This window comes from Echinops telfairi, unplaced genomic scaffold (assembly GCF_000313985.2).
Source record: "Echinops telfairi isolate 266 unplaced genomic scaffold, ASM31398v2 ScPeMD7_1;HRSCAF=3_0, whole genome shotgun sequence".
Lineage (NCBI taxonomy): Eukaryota > Metazoa > Chordata > Mammalia > Afrosoricida > Tenrecidae > Echinops > Echinops telfairi.
The window spans coordinates 41,873,144-41,888,685 of NW_022103896.1; the positions used below are offsets into that span (position 1 = coordinate 41,873,144).

At 42.4% G+C, this 15,542-nt stretch overlaps 1 protein-coding gene across 1 annotated transcript in view; it reads right to left on the reverse strand.

Moving 5' to 3' along the window:
• CPQ (carboxypeptidase Q) overlaps positions 1-15,542 on the reverse strand; it is a 428,656-nt gene that overhangs the window by 150,240 nt on the left and 262,874 nt on the right. The window contains exon 4 of the mRNA XM_004697707.2: positions 6,990-7,101. Within this exon, the coding sequence (XP_004697764.1) occupies positions 6,990-7,101 (112 nt within the window). The remainder of the gene's footprint in view (positions 1-6,989; positions 7,102-15,542) is intronic.

Here is a 15,542-nt window from a genome sequence, read left to right on the forward strand (position 1 = left end):
GGAGACATCGGTCAGTGTAAAACATGAAATAATAATAATAATTTATAAATTATCAGAGGTTTATGAGGGAGGGAGGGTGACAGAGGAAGGGGAAAACGAGGAGCTGATACCAAGTATGCAAGTAGAAAGAAAATGTTTGCAAATGATGATGGCAACAAATGTACAAATGTGCTTGACACAATGGATGGATGGATGGATTGTGATAAGAGTTGTACGAGCTCCCAATAAAATAATAAAGAAAAAAGAAAAGGGCAGAATGAAGAATTCCCAGCAGAGCATAGAGCTTCTAAGGCTCTTTACATTATTAGACTCGAGGAGAAAACTGTTGACAGTAGCAGTCTTTGGATTAGGGGTTGATTACGGAAACAGGTGGACATTGCCGAACTGCGGGGGGTGCTTATTTTTTTTACCTGGCATTTGTACCTGATGTCAGCTTTTTTGTACAAGGAGTGTTACTTTAGTATTCACAGGCTCCCTGGTGGTGCAGTCCAAACACAACTTCAGCTTTGTGGAAGAGACACCCAGTGATCTGGTTCCTAAAAATGACAGTTCAATAGCCAGGCAATACTGCTACTCTTTCTCATTCGTTTTAGGCCTGAAAATGCAAAAAGTCTAACTTCACAGGCATGATAAATTGGAAGAATTTGGGGATGGATGGTGGTTTATTTTTCATGTGCCAAATGAACATTCTGAAGCATAACATCTTTGGCCATAGGCTTTGCCCACTGATAGCAGGACATTCCAGGAAATGCCATTTCAAATAAACAGTTTCAAGTCCAGTAAACTACAGACACAAAACCAGTATTCAACACCACTTCACAGCAAATAGCCTCTGTTGACAGTTAACTCGAGAGTGACTGATTCTATTTACAAAGCACAAATATTTCTCGTTAGATTAATTGAATACACTTTGCAGCTGATGGCTTGAGCAAAGGCGTGAATCTGGAAGCGTGGTGGGAGAGGCGGAGAGAAGAGAAGTGCCAAGGAAGATGGAGCTGAGAAACATATTTCCAAATACTGGAAAGCCCCACTGGGCCTACCCTCCAAATTAGTCAGCTCCTCGGAGGGCCTGGGACATGCATGCTGCACGACACACTGTCCAAGGGGCAGCATTCAAAAGAGCCACATTTTTCTTGGAAACAGAGATGTCTTCAGAGCTTTCATATTTCACCAATTAAAAGTTTGGATTTAATGTAATTATATAATATAATTATGAACCAGTATCTTGGCCTCTAGCCCGGGACCTATTTCTTGCTCGAAATTATTAGCATTTTTCATCCAGAACTAACAGAACATGTTGGGCTATGCTCTTCATATTAAAATGCACAGGCAAATTCTAAAACCAAAGTAAGACTCACTCGGCAGGGTGTACTTGGAAGAATGAAAATGCAGAGTGGAGGCTAGGCAATCACTCTACCCAGGAAATGGAAACAGGATGAGGCAGGGGAAATATGAGACCTCTGGAAACTTAGTAAGTATACAAATGAAAAAAAAAGAGAGAGAGAGAGAAGTTAAAGGGTTCCCATTATACAAGGAAAGGCACCTTTGATAGTAAGGGGAAGTGGTATTTTAGGGATACTAAAGTACTTAGCCCTGGTGTATAGGGTTGTGTATTGAGCTGCTAATTACAAGGTCATCCATTAGAATGAACCAGCCACTCCTTGGGAGAAAGATTTGGTCATTTACTTCTTCAAAGATTTAAAGTCTCAGAAACCCAAGGGGCAGTTCTACTCTGAGTCAGGAATCAATTCAATGGTATCAAGTTTGATTTTTAAAGTAGTTAGCCCTGTTAGGTCAGTATAACTCCATATAACTTACATAAGGAGGCAAAGTGGGCAGGTAGGAAGGGTTTAAAAAAAAAATCTTCTCTAACATTAAAAAAAAAGAGCTAATGTGGAACTGTGGGGTTACAAATTGAACTGCCAACCACAAGACCGGTGGTTTGAACCCATCCGTCATTCAGAGGGAGTCAGGTGAGGCTGTCTTCTCCCATAAAGGTTCAACAATCTTAGAAACCCCAAATGCCAGTTCTACTCCATCCTCTACGGTCACGAGACTTGAATGCACGACAGTGTCATAAAAATGTGCTATTTTCAGAGTCATGCTTATGAAATAATGATCGTTCACATTGACTGGATACTTAGTCCTGCTGACACTGTCAGGTACCGTAAGTGTTGGACTGCTAATTGGAAGAGCAGCAGTTCAATCCACCAGCTGCTTCTCAGGAGAAAGAAAACACTGTCTGCTCCCTTAATATTTATAATGTTGGAAACCCTATATAAGGCCACTCTGAGTCCAAATCGACTCAAGGACAGCGGGCTCAGTTTGGTGGATTTTAGCTTTGGTCAGGCTCTGTTTTAAGTATATCATGCGGAGTATTTAAAAAAACAAACAGAAAAAAAGCTCAATGTCTTTGAGTCATTTCTGACTCATGGTAATCCTATTTGTGGATAGGTTATTTAATTTTCAAAGCAAACTTATGAGATAGGTTCCATTATTTTCTGCATTTCACAGATGAAGAAATTGAGGCACCCAGAAGCAAAGTAACTTGCCTGTCACATAGCCAGTAATTTGCCAGGATTTGATCTTGCAGGTTCTGGTGGCATACGAGTTATGAATTGGGCTACTAATAGTGGTCGGCAGTTTGAAACCACTAGCTGTTCATTAGGAGAAAGACAGGCTGTCTACTTCTGTAAAGAGTTACCGTCTCAGAAACCCACAGAGGCAGTTCTACCTTGAGTCACTATGAGTTGGAATCGATTCTATGGCAGTAAAGTTGATATTTGGTTTAGTCTGGGTTCCACTGCTGGATGAGCATTGGTTTAATAACCCAAAGTTTGAGGTTCAAAACCACCAGCTCCTCCATAGCAGAATGATGAAGCTACCTGTCGCCATAAAGATTTACAATCTTGGAAATCCTACATAGAGTTGCCATGGGTTTGTTAGTGAGTAGTCTGGCTCTAGAAATCCATGTTTTAAAAAAGAGCCCCAGATGTCTCTTAACACTTACCCAGAAGATATTACTCTTTATTTTCTTATTTTTATTCAATATATATTTACATAGGTTTTCAGAAATCTATGGGAGATTTCAGTCCTGAATTAAAGAAGACCTATTATCAGCTATGTAAAAACAACTGAAATCAATGTACTTGTGAATACCCGTCATCTTTGCATGATGCTCACCTTTGACCCATGTAATCAAATCCAACTCAAGTAACAGTGATGGAGGGTGCTGTGCTGAGTATGAGAGATAAGAGATTTCAGGTCCAGTGCAGGACACATTTATTCCAATCTAGACAGAGCAGATGATGGGGTTTTCTGTAAAGAGTTCCAGTCTCAGAAAATCACAGGGGTAGTTCTACCCTGCCTGATAGGGTCACTTGCTATGTGTTGGCATTGACTGGATAGCAGTGAGAGAGAGAGCAGATGAAATACTTAGGTGGCACACAGTTGAAAAGAGATGAGGAAAATGAAGCCCAGAGGGTTTCACAGGACCCGCCTGAGCTCCAAAAAGTGGGCGGGGCATCAATGGCTCAGTGTTGAAAACTCAGCTGCTTGTACTCACCAGCTGTTCGACCGGAGAAAGATGGAGCAGTCTGCTGCTGAAAAGATTCCAGCCTTGGAAACCCTACTGGGCATTTCTACTCATCCTCTAGGGCTTCCATGAGTTGGGATCAACTTGATGGCACTGAATTTCTTTCTGCTTTGTTTTTGAAAACATCGGTTTGTGGCCATGAAGAGAATCTTGGGCACCAAAGGGCCCCCAATCCACTTCAGATGTCCCTCGTATTCTTTTCATGCTCTACCTCTGTGTGTCCAGCTAGCTGGGTTGACACACGAAGATCACGTTCACTTCACAAATCAGTATCTGTGCCCAAAAACGGAGGGGGAAAGAATGAACATGTCTGCTTGAGTTAGTTAATTGTGCCAGCCTGGCCGATAATCACGTGGGTCTGGTTGAAAGGCGGAGGGATAAATGGGTGGTGAAGCCTCGCCTTTCTAGTTCTCGGGTCTCTTGTTTTGTGATGGTTGCATCGGGTGCAGCTGCCTTAGCAGTTCCCTGCTTCAGCTTGCAAGATGGATTTCCTACAAGACATCCCCAAGGAGAAGCCGCATGGATCTATCCCGATGCAGCCCTCGGTGCTGGAGCAGCCATGTGGAGACCCCTGCCAGTGCTGAGATGCTTACACGTTCACTGACTCAGCTTTCCTCCTGCAGTCAGCACAATTGCCTCTGTTTTGTGAGGTGGAGGTCTTTGTGGACTGGTGTTGGGTATGGGTTAATGTTGGACTTGTGGGCTTGGGCAGCATTGGGTTGGGATGTTTTCGTGATGCACATTTTCTTTACATAAAACTCTCTCTTATACGTGAGTCGCCGTGGATTTGTTTCTCCAAAGTACCCAGACTATTACACTGCTTTACTCTGGAATCCACTTCACTCCAGACTGAAAGTTAGGAGAGAGGAAAGAGGTACCCCAGGGGCAGGAAATGAGGGGGGCACTCACACAGAGGGCCCCCGGCCTTCTCAGAAGCCATGTGCTCTCGGGTTTTATTGGTGGACACTTAGTCCCTATCAGCCATAACCAAGCTTGATGCAGAAGCAGACGTGGACTTTTCATCTATAGAATAAATGTGTGTGTGTGTGTGTGTGTGTGTGTGTGTGTGTGTATGTGTGTGTGCTCGTCTGCAGCTCAACTGTAAGGGTCTAAAGTGAAGCTTCTGAACACATGGGTCGAGACTCCATTTGGGTTTGCATAACTTGGCAGTCAGGAAAATTTTGGCGACAGTGAAGGGTTTCTGAATGCACGTGACCAAACGTTAATTCGAAATCAAACACGTCATGAATCCCAGGTGTTCTGGCAGCACCTGTCTGTGTGATGAATTTCTTGGGTGAAAAGGAATGGCGGGCGAAAAAAGCAGAAGAAACCCTGGTAAAGAACAGAGGCCACGGCTTAAACCTCTTTCTAGGTCAAGCTTGCATGAAGTGCGTCCACGTAAGAGGCGCTCAGTGACTCTTTAATGATGTTAAAAGTATACAAAATGCTAGGTTTTCATTGAAGTTTTGTTCTTCCTTTTCTTCTTCTTTTTTCAATCTTTTGTAGTTAAATGCAAGTTGCCTAGGGATTTCTCATGGGTAATGTTTTAATGGCTTCAGACTGGAACAAGTTTTTCCCTCAGGGGACCTCTGGAAATAGCTGTAGAGATTTGTGGCACAATTTGGGAAGTGGGGTGTGTGTGTAAGGACAGGTGTGGAGTCGAACATCCTCCAGTGTATGCCACAACCCCGTCCGACAAAGGAGTGCCCAGCCCCAAGTGCCAGCGGTAATGATGCCGACATGCACTGTGTCACTTACATGTATTTATAAAAACACAAATAAAGTATAAATCAAAATGGTAACCCTAAAAAATTTTCCTAAGGATGACAATTGGGCTGCAAACCACAGGTTGTAGGAAACCACCAGCCACTGGGGATGAGAAGGTTGAGGCTTTCTACTTCCATAAAGAGTTACCGTCTTAGGATCCATAGGGGCAGTTCTACTCCATTCTATAGGGTCTCCATGAGTCAGAATTACCTTGATGGCAGTAAGTTTGTTTGCTTTGTTTTGTCGACTTTTAAGTAGATGAAGATAACTGATAGTCTGATTTACAGGATCAGACAAGCTCATGAACTGACAGAGTAAAAGCATAATTTAAACATATATGTAATTAGGAAAAGATAGAAAGCATTCACCAAAGACAATGATTCAAACTTTACTTGGTCTGAAACTGAGGTCACACCACAGCTGAGAGATAAGACATTCTGCTGATGAGGCGTTTTAAAACCACCACTGGTCTGATTCAGACAAGGAACTCTCACTCCAGACAGTTTTCTGGTTGAATTAAACTAATTATTTTTGACCTCACTCAAAAAACACCATCTTGACCAGCTCAAAGGAAGTGTTTTTCTCATTTTTAAATGAGATCAGCAAAATAAACTACCATCACTCCAAATAGCCAGGAACACTCAAAATAGATCGCTATTGCTATGCATCTACCCCAGTTCACGATGATGCTGTTAAGTGTCAGAGCAGTAGAGTTGTGCTCCACCGTAGGGTTTTCAGGGCCTGATGCTCCTGCAGTAGATACTCAGGCATTTCTCCTGAACCACTTCTAGATGGATTTCAACCTCCAACCTCTCAGTCCACAGCCAAACATGGTCACCAACCACACAATCTAGGGACTCCATTCTCACTATTCAGCCAAAAAGCATACCCCCTGTGACAGTCCATTCTGACTCAGATCAACCCAATGGAACAGACTCGCTCTTCCCTGATTGGGTTTCCAAGCCTGGAGATCTTGCCAAAGCAGACCACCATCTCTCTCTCCTGGTGAAAGCTGGTAGGTTAGAACCTGTGACCTTTGGGTTAGCAGCTGAGCTTTTAACAATTGCACTACCAGGTCTCCTCCTACCACTGTTAACTTGACCTTTCTATACTTGTCCATCTTCCTCCTGTCTAGGTTTATGTAGGATGCCCCCAAATTTTTGCCTAATTCCTTATTGTGATGAAAAGAATCACCCCTTCAGTCCTGGGTTGCTCTGTTCAACTTCTATCACAGGAAGACACCAAGTTCTCCTCACAGCATCATAAGACCTTAGAGATGAACAAAGGAAATCAGTAAAGGCACTGCTGGTTTTTCTGTGCACTTGGCCTTAGTTTCCTTACATATCTCTGGTCGTGTAGCTGCATTTGCTTCGGGTGTGTTTGCGTGTTCATTTCCCCCAGTAGCTGATGATAATATTTGATACTTTGGATATCTAGAGGACACATGAATAAAACTGTTTTTCTTTATGGTGATAAGTTAGCTCTTTTCTGGGACTCAATTGACAAGACCTCAGGAAGTTCTTCAAATGCACCCCACTAACTAAACAGTTAAGCATGTTGTGTGTTGGAGGTAAGTCTTGACTATGAGCTGCCCTTACACATTGGCTAATGTGTTCCAAATATTTACCAAGATCTTTAATAAGCGAGAGTGCTTCCCAGGATATAAAGGCTCCACCACCATCATCCATGGCACCTTGCCCGACATCCCAGCTGTCCAGATGTCCACTGACGAGTACAACCTAGAACAAACAAGGACAAGAGGAAAACATAAATAAAGCTAAGCAGGAATGGCATCAATGAGGGAGCATTCATAGGCCTTCCAAATACAGAAATGAAACTTTTGTTTTCTTTTCTGCTTTTCTGCCTTAGAAGATATTTGTCCTTGTGAATAGGAAAAGTCGAAAGATATAAGATAAGGGTCTAAGGCCGTCCTACTAGTAAGAAGAGTCTTCATTTTGTACCTCTCTTTCTTAATGCTCCTAGCCTAACCTAACTCACTGCCATCTGGGAGTTCTACATAAAAATAGCTTATTACCGACAGATATTTGACAACCTTATTATAGGGCTTAAAACCAAAATGATATAAAAATGGAGTGAAAAACTTCAGTAATACTCTGAATTGTCTTACATTTTAGTAAACACATGTTGAATGTAATTAAAATGCGAAATGACTATATTTTTTCATGACTGGTTTGTGCATTACAAATTACTCCAGTGCTGAGTAAGTAAACATGCTTCATTTACAAACTAGGGGCTAAGTGATAGAACCGAAAGAATTTTAAGAGTGATTTCAATTTACACACATGCTAAACAAAGCTAGAGATTCTATTACAAAATTCAAATATCCATAAATTTTTTCCCAAGAAGTAGTGATTATCTTCAGAAAAATATAAAATATATTATACTACGTTGATAAGGTGTCTATCTGGGTGGTTGAGTAGGAAGTCTGTGATCTCTATGTCAGACAATATAAATATCAACTCAGATGCACTAGAGATCTAAATAACCATGGTATAGGACACCCTAGACGAACAGCCTTGCCAACGTGCAGTTGGGAAACAATTCCTAACCAGGACACAAAAAGCACAAACTACAAAACAGTAGAAAGTTTGAATTTTTAAGAACTTAAATGATCTGTTCATCAAAAAAACCCCACTAAGAAATTAAAAAGGCAACTTGCAGAGGGGGAGAAAATATCACAATCCATATTTGCACAAAGGACCCCTATTCGAATTACAAGAAAACCTATGAGACAGTAAGAAAAAAATCAGCCAACTCATAGAAAAATGGGCAATGGATTTGAACAAATACTTCACACAAAAAGACACACGTATTAACAGCCACCTGAAAAGATGCTCAGCTTCATTATTATCAGGGAAATGTAAATCAACCCACATTGTAACATAGTTAGCAATACAGCTAAAATGAAAAAGGCAGAGAGTGCCAGATATCAGCGAGGAGATGGAGCAACTGGAATTCTTAAATAGTGCTGTCCTAGCACATCAACTTCCAGGGAAAACTGACGGTGTCTGCTACATCTGAGTATATGCATGCTCCGTTCCCTAGCAATTCTACTTCTAGGTATATCATGGAGCTTCAGAAAGTTTATGGGAAAACTGCACTATCATTTAATTCCACATTCAAAGTAAATGTTTGTGTGAGCACGCCCATGCATGTGTACACGTGAGTGTGCACTTCCACAAAGCTATGTGCTAGAGTATTCACTACATACTATTCATAACATTTCCTCACCCCTTCAAGAAACAAACAGGGAAACCACCATCCTATCTGGCAACAGTAGAAAGAATAAATTGTGTTGTAGCCATCAGTGGACCACTGCACTACTTAGTTGTAAGACTGAACACACCCAAATAAATATAAAATCTGGGTGAATCTCCTAGATACAATGAAGAGTGAAATACATCAGGGACAAAATAATCTGTCTTCCATGATTCTATTTATATAAAGTATAAAAGCAAGCCAACAAGGATATCGTTGAACCTTGGTAAGGCGGCTCAGGGGCAGGAGAGGGAGAGCATCGTTTCTGAGGTACTGGCCATTTCCTGGCTGGGCGCTGATGGCACAGGTGTGCTCTGCTTACAACTGGTTGCCTTCTTATGCCTTAGTCTTTGAGTATTTTCTCTGAGTATTTTTCAGGCAATCCCCAGGTTATGAACATCTGCTTTACAACCATCTGTATAATCGCTATAAAGCCTGCTGCTGTCAGGTGCTGATGCGTCTCCTCCGACTCACAGCAAGCCTGTGTACAACAGAATGAACGCAGCCTGGTCTGGTCCTGCATTTTTCCCCACGATTGTTTACCATGTGAGGTGTGTTCAAAGGTTTATAATAATACACCACTTTACTATGCACATCAAAACATTGTCATGATTACTATATTGTTATTTGAAAGATGCTCTTTATGCATTGACATAAAATACATAGCACACACACTGAGGCAAACATTCGACTGATTGAAGTTAGATACAAACAATACCTACTGCTTCCAACTCATGAACAAATTTGAGTTGACTTGGGAACAGAGTATGTTCATAATCTGGGGACTGTCTGAAAACTATTGTACCTCAAGAAAAAGCTGATTTAACAGCAAAAGTTCAACAAAATGATGTCTATCTATGCTCAACATGTAGGAAGCAAAATAAGGCTGAGTCAGTCTCCCTGGGGACTACAGTAAAATGGCCTCGCGACTAGGAAAGCGGCATTTCAGAGTCTCAGGGTGATGGCCCTCATGGCCTGCCTCTGTGAGCAGCTGCAGGATCTCCCTGACCATGTGACTTCACTCTCTTCACAAACAAGCCCGACGACTGTCCATGTGATAGACCCAAATGGATGGTTTCTACAAAAAAAAGGAAAATAAGGAAGAGAACAAAACATGTTGCAATCGCAGGGAACTGATTCAGAAGGTGGTGTCATCCCATATGGGACCAATAGCCCAATTAGTCAACATTCTCACCAACTTCTGCAGGAATTGCCTGATGAAGTTCAAGGTCCAGTAGATTAAAAGTGTTGAATTTTTAAAATTTAACTCAATCAGATAACATGAAAAATTAATTAAAGGCAGATACTGTTTTATACTTAAGACCTCGTTAAGAATGAGTGAGGGTTTTTGTTATTTTTTAATGATCATATTCATTTATGGTTTGTTAACTGTCCCACTTTTCCAAACCAGAATGGATGAAGAAATGGTTTTGAAGGATTAGAAGTTAAATCATATCCCAGAGGGTATGGTCATGGCTACAGCACTGTGGGAAGATTTAAATGTTGAGAGTCACAATGAGAAAGCAGTTCTAATTTAATATCTATTGACTTAAAAATTAGGTAATGACAAAAGGCTGCTTCTAATTTAATAGCTTTATTATTATTAACTGGAAATGGAAGTAAAGATCTCATTCAAAATGGTTCCATTCTTTATTATGAAAAATACTTAAAATTGTTATAGTTTAGGTGAAGGTAGACAGGATAAATTAGTTTTCCATTCAACAATTTACATACATTGTTTTTAGTTCCCGTAAAGTAGCAGTATTGTTCCTCCCTGAGTTCCTGTTTCTAGGCTTTCCTCTTTTCTGCCTTTTGAAGTTAGCTTTTGGGAAAATGCTGCCCTTTGGGTCTGTCTCTTTTGGTTGATTATACTGAGAAACAGGCTCCTCGGTGATGGTGTTTTTCACTTTATAAGCCTGTCTGCATTTGAAAGTTGATCCCCAGAGGAAGTTCAGTTTCTTCAACCTTCAATTGAAGGATGCCTAAGAGCCATAAACTCAGGGTTCCACCAGTTTCTATCAGACCGGGAAGTCTGGTCTTTTCATAGCCTAGCAAAGCACACAAACTCGCCCCTACTGAAAAGCCACCCTATATCAGGGTCAGGCTGAAATACATATTGCTGATAGTAGAACTGAGTCTGATTTAAGCAAATAAAACAGGAACAAATTACTCAAGCCTATAGTAAACTCCAGTTTCATGAAAACAAACCATGTTATGAAATCCAGAAAAAGGCACCATCCCTTCCTTGCCTCTGTTGCTAGATGTAGAGCCCTTCAGGCAATAACATGTCCCAGACCAATGAGAAATGGAACCCAATCATCTACTGGGTAGAGGGCAGTCTTTTCCACTAGCACCTCCTCCAAATGCGACACCCAGTACAAATGAGTAAAATAATAATAATAATAATACTAGTACCAGCACAAGAAACCAAGAAGGCAGACTGGGAACAGACAGGGCACTCTTATTTATCAGCTCCTGGAGTCAGAATAGACAAGTAAGAGGGAAAAAGAGCAGTTAACTGTGTCACAAGGAACTGTCCTTCCACATACCCTACACTGCCTTCAACGAACGAAGACTTGTGTCATACGAGCAAGGACAAGCAGTCGTTTATTACAACAGCAACACGCTGGGGGTAACTTTCTAGGCGGACAGCAAAACCACTTCCAAAACAAAAGCGAACAAAAAGTATACAAGAAGATAATTACATAATGCATCAAAGACTAATGATTCATCATATTAAAATCACACTTAGGTTGAACTGAATAACATTATCTTCAGCCATTCATACAACAGTGGCAAAACCATGACAGAAAGCAAAGGATTGGAAAACTGAAAATCTGGGTACTTGTATTGGAGGAGAGGCACAGAGCTGGCGTCTGAGGCGCTTGGTGGTGTTCTCTTTCTGATAAAGGTGAAAACACGTGCATGCCCGTTCTCTTCCCTCTTTAGACTGTGGATGGGGGTTAAAATCAAGGAGTTTGCTCTTGGGCTATGTTGCACAATGACAAGAGGCATCAAAGACCTCCCTTTGAAAGGTGTGGGGCTCAAATAATTGTGTAAGTGGCCCAACTTCACAGGTCAGATTCCAAAGCAAAGAAAAATTCACTTACAAAAATAATATAACCTGGATATCCAAATATGCCAATAAATATGCCTCCTTAAAGACCAACTAGAGATTAAATAGAAAGGTAAAAACTTGAAAGAATTGTATCTAGCAACAGGTTAAAGAATATTGTGATAATGGCTCACTGGTCTCAAATATTTATGGTAACTAAAAGTTGTAGCGGTCTCAGATATACTAAGAAAGGGCCAAGGGAATGGAAAGCATTAGATAGACTAAGAAAGAGCCATTGTTGGGCCATGCTTATCTTCTTGGCATGCCCAGCTCTTAATACTGACCGGTGATTTCAAGCCCAAACGATCCTGTGCAGTCAGTTCCTATAAACCATATACTGCTTTCAGGCTAACAATGGCATGAACTAATGTAAGGGGAGTGCAAACACGAGTAAACCTCGGACCAGTGAGTACTATTCAGACACGAAAGCACAAGTAAACTCACAACTGATCAGACTTGCGTAACATGCTGCCCCTGAAACTGTGTACATTGACTCGATCGCTGTGTCAACCCAACCACAGTCTGCTGCCCAATCATCAACAAGAAGAGTGCTACACACAAGGATAACGACACTGCGTTTTTCATTTCTTTGCTTTCGCCTGTGTTCTTTCCTTTGTAGCCGCTTCATTCTCCCGATCTCGCTTCATCTGGTGTATTTAAAGAGGTAGAGGGATGGGGCATTACAAAGTTCAAGGACTAATGCATTTCCAGACACAGGAAATCCCCAATCAAATTTCCAACAACAAAAATCATTAAGTGTTTGAAGAATATGACCTACAAAAAGGAGGGTGGAGGGGCGTGGAAGTCATTCTCATAATTCAGCCTGAGAGAAAGGGCCAAGGAGTGACCTAATACTGGGCTTGGGCTCTGGCAGGTTTCTCTTTGCAGGAGATGAACCGCATGAGATCAAGCAAAAGAAAACAGGCTGGGGCTACAGCAGTGAGCATTCGGGTCATAGAAGCAAGCAGGAATTTTCTGATGGAAGGCTTTTGTTAAAGTTAGAACATGGCTAAGAGGGGAAAGGTTGTGGGAAATTTCCTTCCTTAGAGGATTTCTAAAATTGGACACAGTCTAGATTTTAAGTGAAAGGCTGAAAGGAGAGATAAATACAATCCTTCAAGGTTCTACCTAGCACAATATTCCATCACCGTTCTCTGGAATTTCTCTTCCAGTTTAACTACTTCAAAAGGCAAAATCTCCCCTTGAAAAGTCTCCATAAACTCAGCAGACTGCCCTTCTGCCCCCCTCCCAGCCCCACACCCACCCCCTGCCAGCAACTCCTAGATGCTCTTTCTTTACCAAGCATCCTCCTAAAATTTAGAAGGTGTTCACAGGTAGGAAGGCTCTTCTCAAGAAATCTGTGTTGTTTCCTCCTTATCAGAAGCCAAGGCTTGTCTTCTAGTGGGCAGTTACTGAAGGCCTCATTGTTATTTATTGTCTAGCACAGATGAAAGGAAGGAGGGTTGAAGAAATGTATTCTTCCCCAGCAATTCAGACTACTGCTGGGCAGAAAAATACTAGGCCTCCTGACTTACATCGCATGTTCAGAGACAACCTAGCAACCATCTGAGCTCCTCTTGAATTGATATTTTTTTCCTATCCTCAAGCTTTGATTAGTTAAGCTGTTGGGTATTGATAGCTATCGGATGTAGACGTCTTTCATAAAAAATGAAGCATCTGGCTCTGCGCTCCTCCTCCTGCAACAGGCAGCCAAATCTTCCCGTTCCCATGTCACCCCAGCCGCATCCAGGAGACACGATAAAGGTAGCGGTAAACAGCGCCGCCTGGTCACTAAGCTGCTTTCGATTCTGGCAAAGTGGACATTGCTGCCGTCAATGACCCCTTCATCAACCTGAACTACACGGTCTATATGTTCCAGTACGTTTCCAACCATGGCAAGTTGAGTGGCACCGCCAAGGCTAAAAACGGGAAGATTATCATCAATGGGAAATCCATCTCCATCTTCCAGGAGTAAGATCAAGTGTGGTGAGGCTAGTGCTGAGCATGTCATAGTCTTTACCACCATGGAGCAGGCTAGAGCTCACTTGAAGGGCGATGCCAAAAGGTGATCATCTCTGCCTCTTTTGACGATGCCCTCATGTTCGTGATGGGCCTGAACCACAAGACATATGACAACTCCCTCCAAGATGTCAGTAATGCCTCCTGCATCGCCAACTGCTTGGCCTTCTTAGCTAAAATCATCCACGACAACTTTGGCATCATGGAGGGACTCATGACCACAGTCCACACCATCACTGCCACCCAGAAGACCGTGGATGGCCCCTCTGGGAAGCTCTGTCTTGACAGCCATGGGGCTGCCCCAAACATCATCCTTGCATCTATTGGTGTTGCCAAGGATGTGAGCAGGTTATCCTGAAGCTGAAGGGGAAACTCACTCATATGACCTTCCATGTCCACACCCCCAATGTGTCTGTCGTGGATCTCTCCTGCTGTCTGGAGAAAGCTGCCAAGTACGATGGTATAAAGAAGGTGGTGAAGATGGCATCCGATGGTCCCCTAAAGGGCATCCTGGGCTACATTGAGGACCAGGTTTTCTCCTGTGACTTTGTGTCAGTCTAGGTAGACTAGAGAAACAAATCCATTGACACTCATATGTGTATAAAAATGAGCTTAAAAAAAAAAAGAACTTTATATACAAGAGCAATTGAACATTGAGAAAATATCCCAGCCCAGTCCAGATCAAGTCTGTAAGTCCAATATTAGCCCATATGTCTGATACCAATCTATAAAGTCCTCTTCAGACTCATGAAACACATGCAATGATGCCAAATGCAGAAAGATCACAGGCCAGTGGATGGGAAGTATTGTGGATACAGTGGCATTGTAAGGCTCTCAGTGCTGGCAGGGGTCTCCATGTGGTTCTTTTGGCTCTCAGGGGTGCATCAGGGTAGGTCCATGTGACTTCTCTGAAATGTCTCACAGGGAGTGAGCAGAGAGACGTGTCTCCCGCCTCCAAGGAGGAAAAACAGGAGTTCCCAGAATTCTCAGGAGAAGGCCCTGCCCATACAGATGCCTCATTGGTTATATCTTGATTGGCAGGCAAGACTCCACCCCTTCACTCGTAATCCTTTCAAATTGGCACTAGATTATGTAACTACTACAGACTTCAACAGTGATACCCACTCTTCCACTTTTGATGCTGGGGCTGCCATTGCCCTCAACGATCACTTTGTCAAGCTCATTCTCTGGTATGACAATGAATTTGGTGGTGGACCTTATGGTCCACGTGGCCTCCAAGCAGTAGGAGCTCCCCTGGACCATCAGCCCCAGCAGTAGGGCTAGAGGAAGAGAGAGGCCCTCAGCTGCTCGGGTGTCTTTGCCCCCAAAGAACTGAGAATATCCCATCTTCTCAAGTTGCCCTTCAGAGCCCCTGAAGGAAGGAGAGGTACTGAGAGAACACAACCTTGTCACATACCATCAATAAAGTACATTGTACCCAATCCAAAAAAAAGTGTGTGTGTGTGAGAGGGTGGGGACCATCTGCCCAAATACTCCCGCATCACCACAGCTACTCCTGAGAGGAATTTCCACTAACAGATTATCCCCTCTTACTAGTGCAGGGCAGTCAGATTGGCTTCGTTAAAGGAAGATCCAGCCTGCTCCTGGTTGAACTCTTAGAGCACATTATTCAACATTTATCTGAGGATGAAACAAGAAAGGGCCTGATTTATCCATGGCTCAGGAAAATCAAGTCGTGCGTACATTTATAAAATGCGATTGCAGTGTAACTGACTTGAGGATAGAGGCAGCGCAAAGAATGTGTGC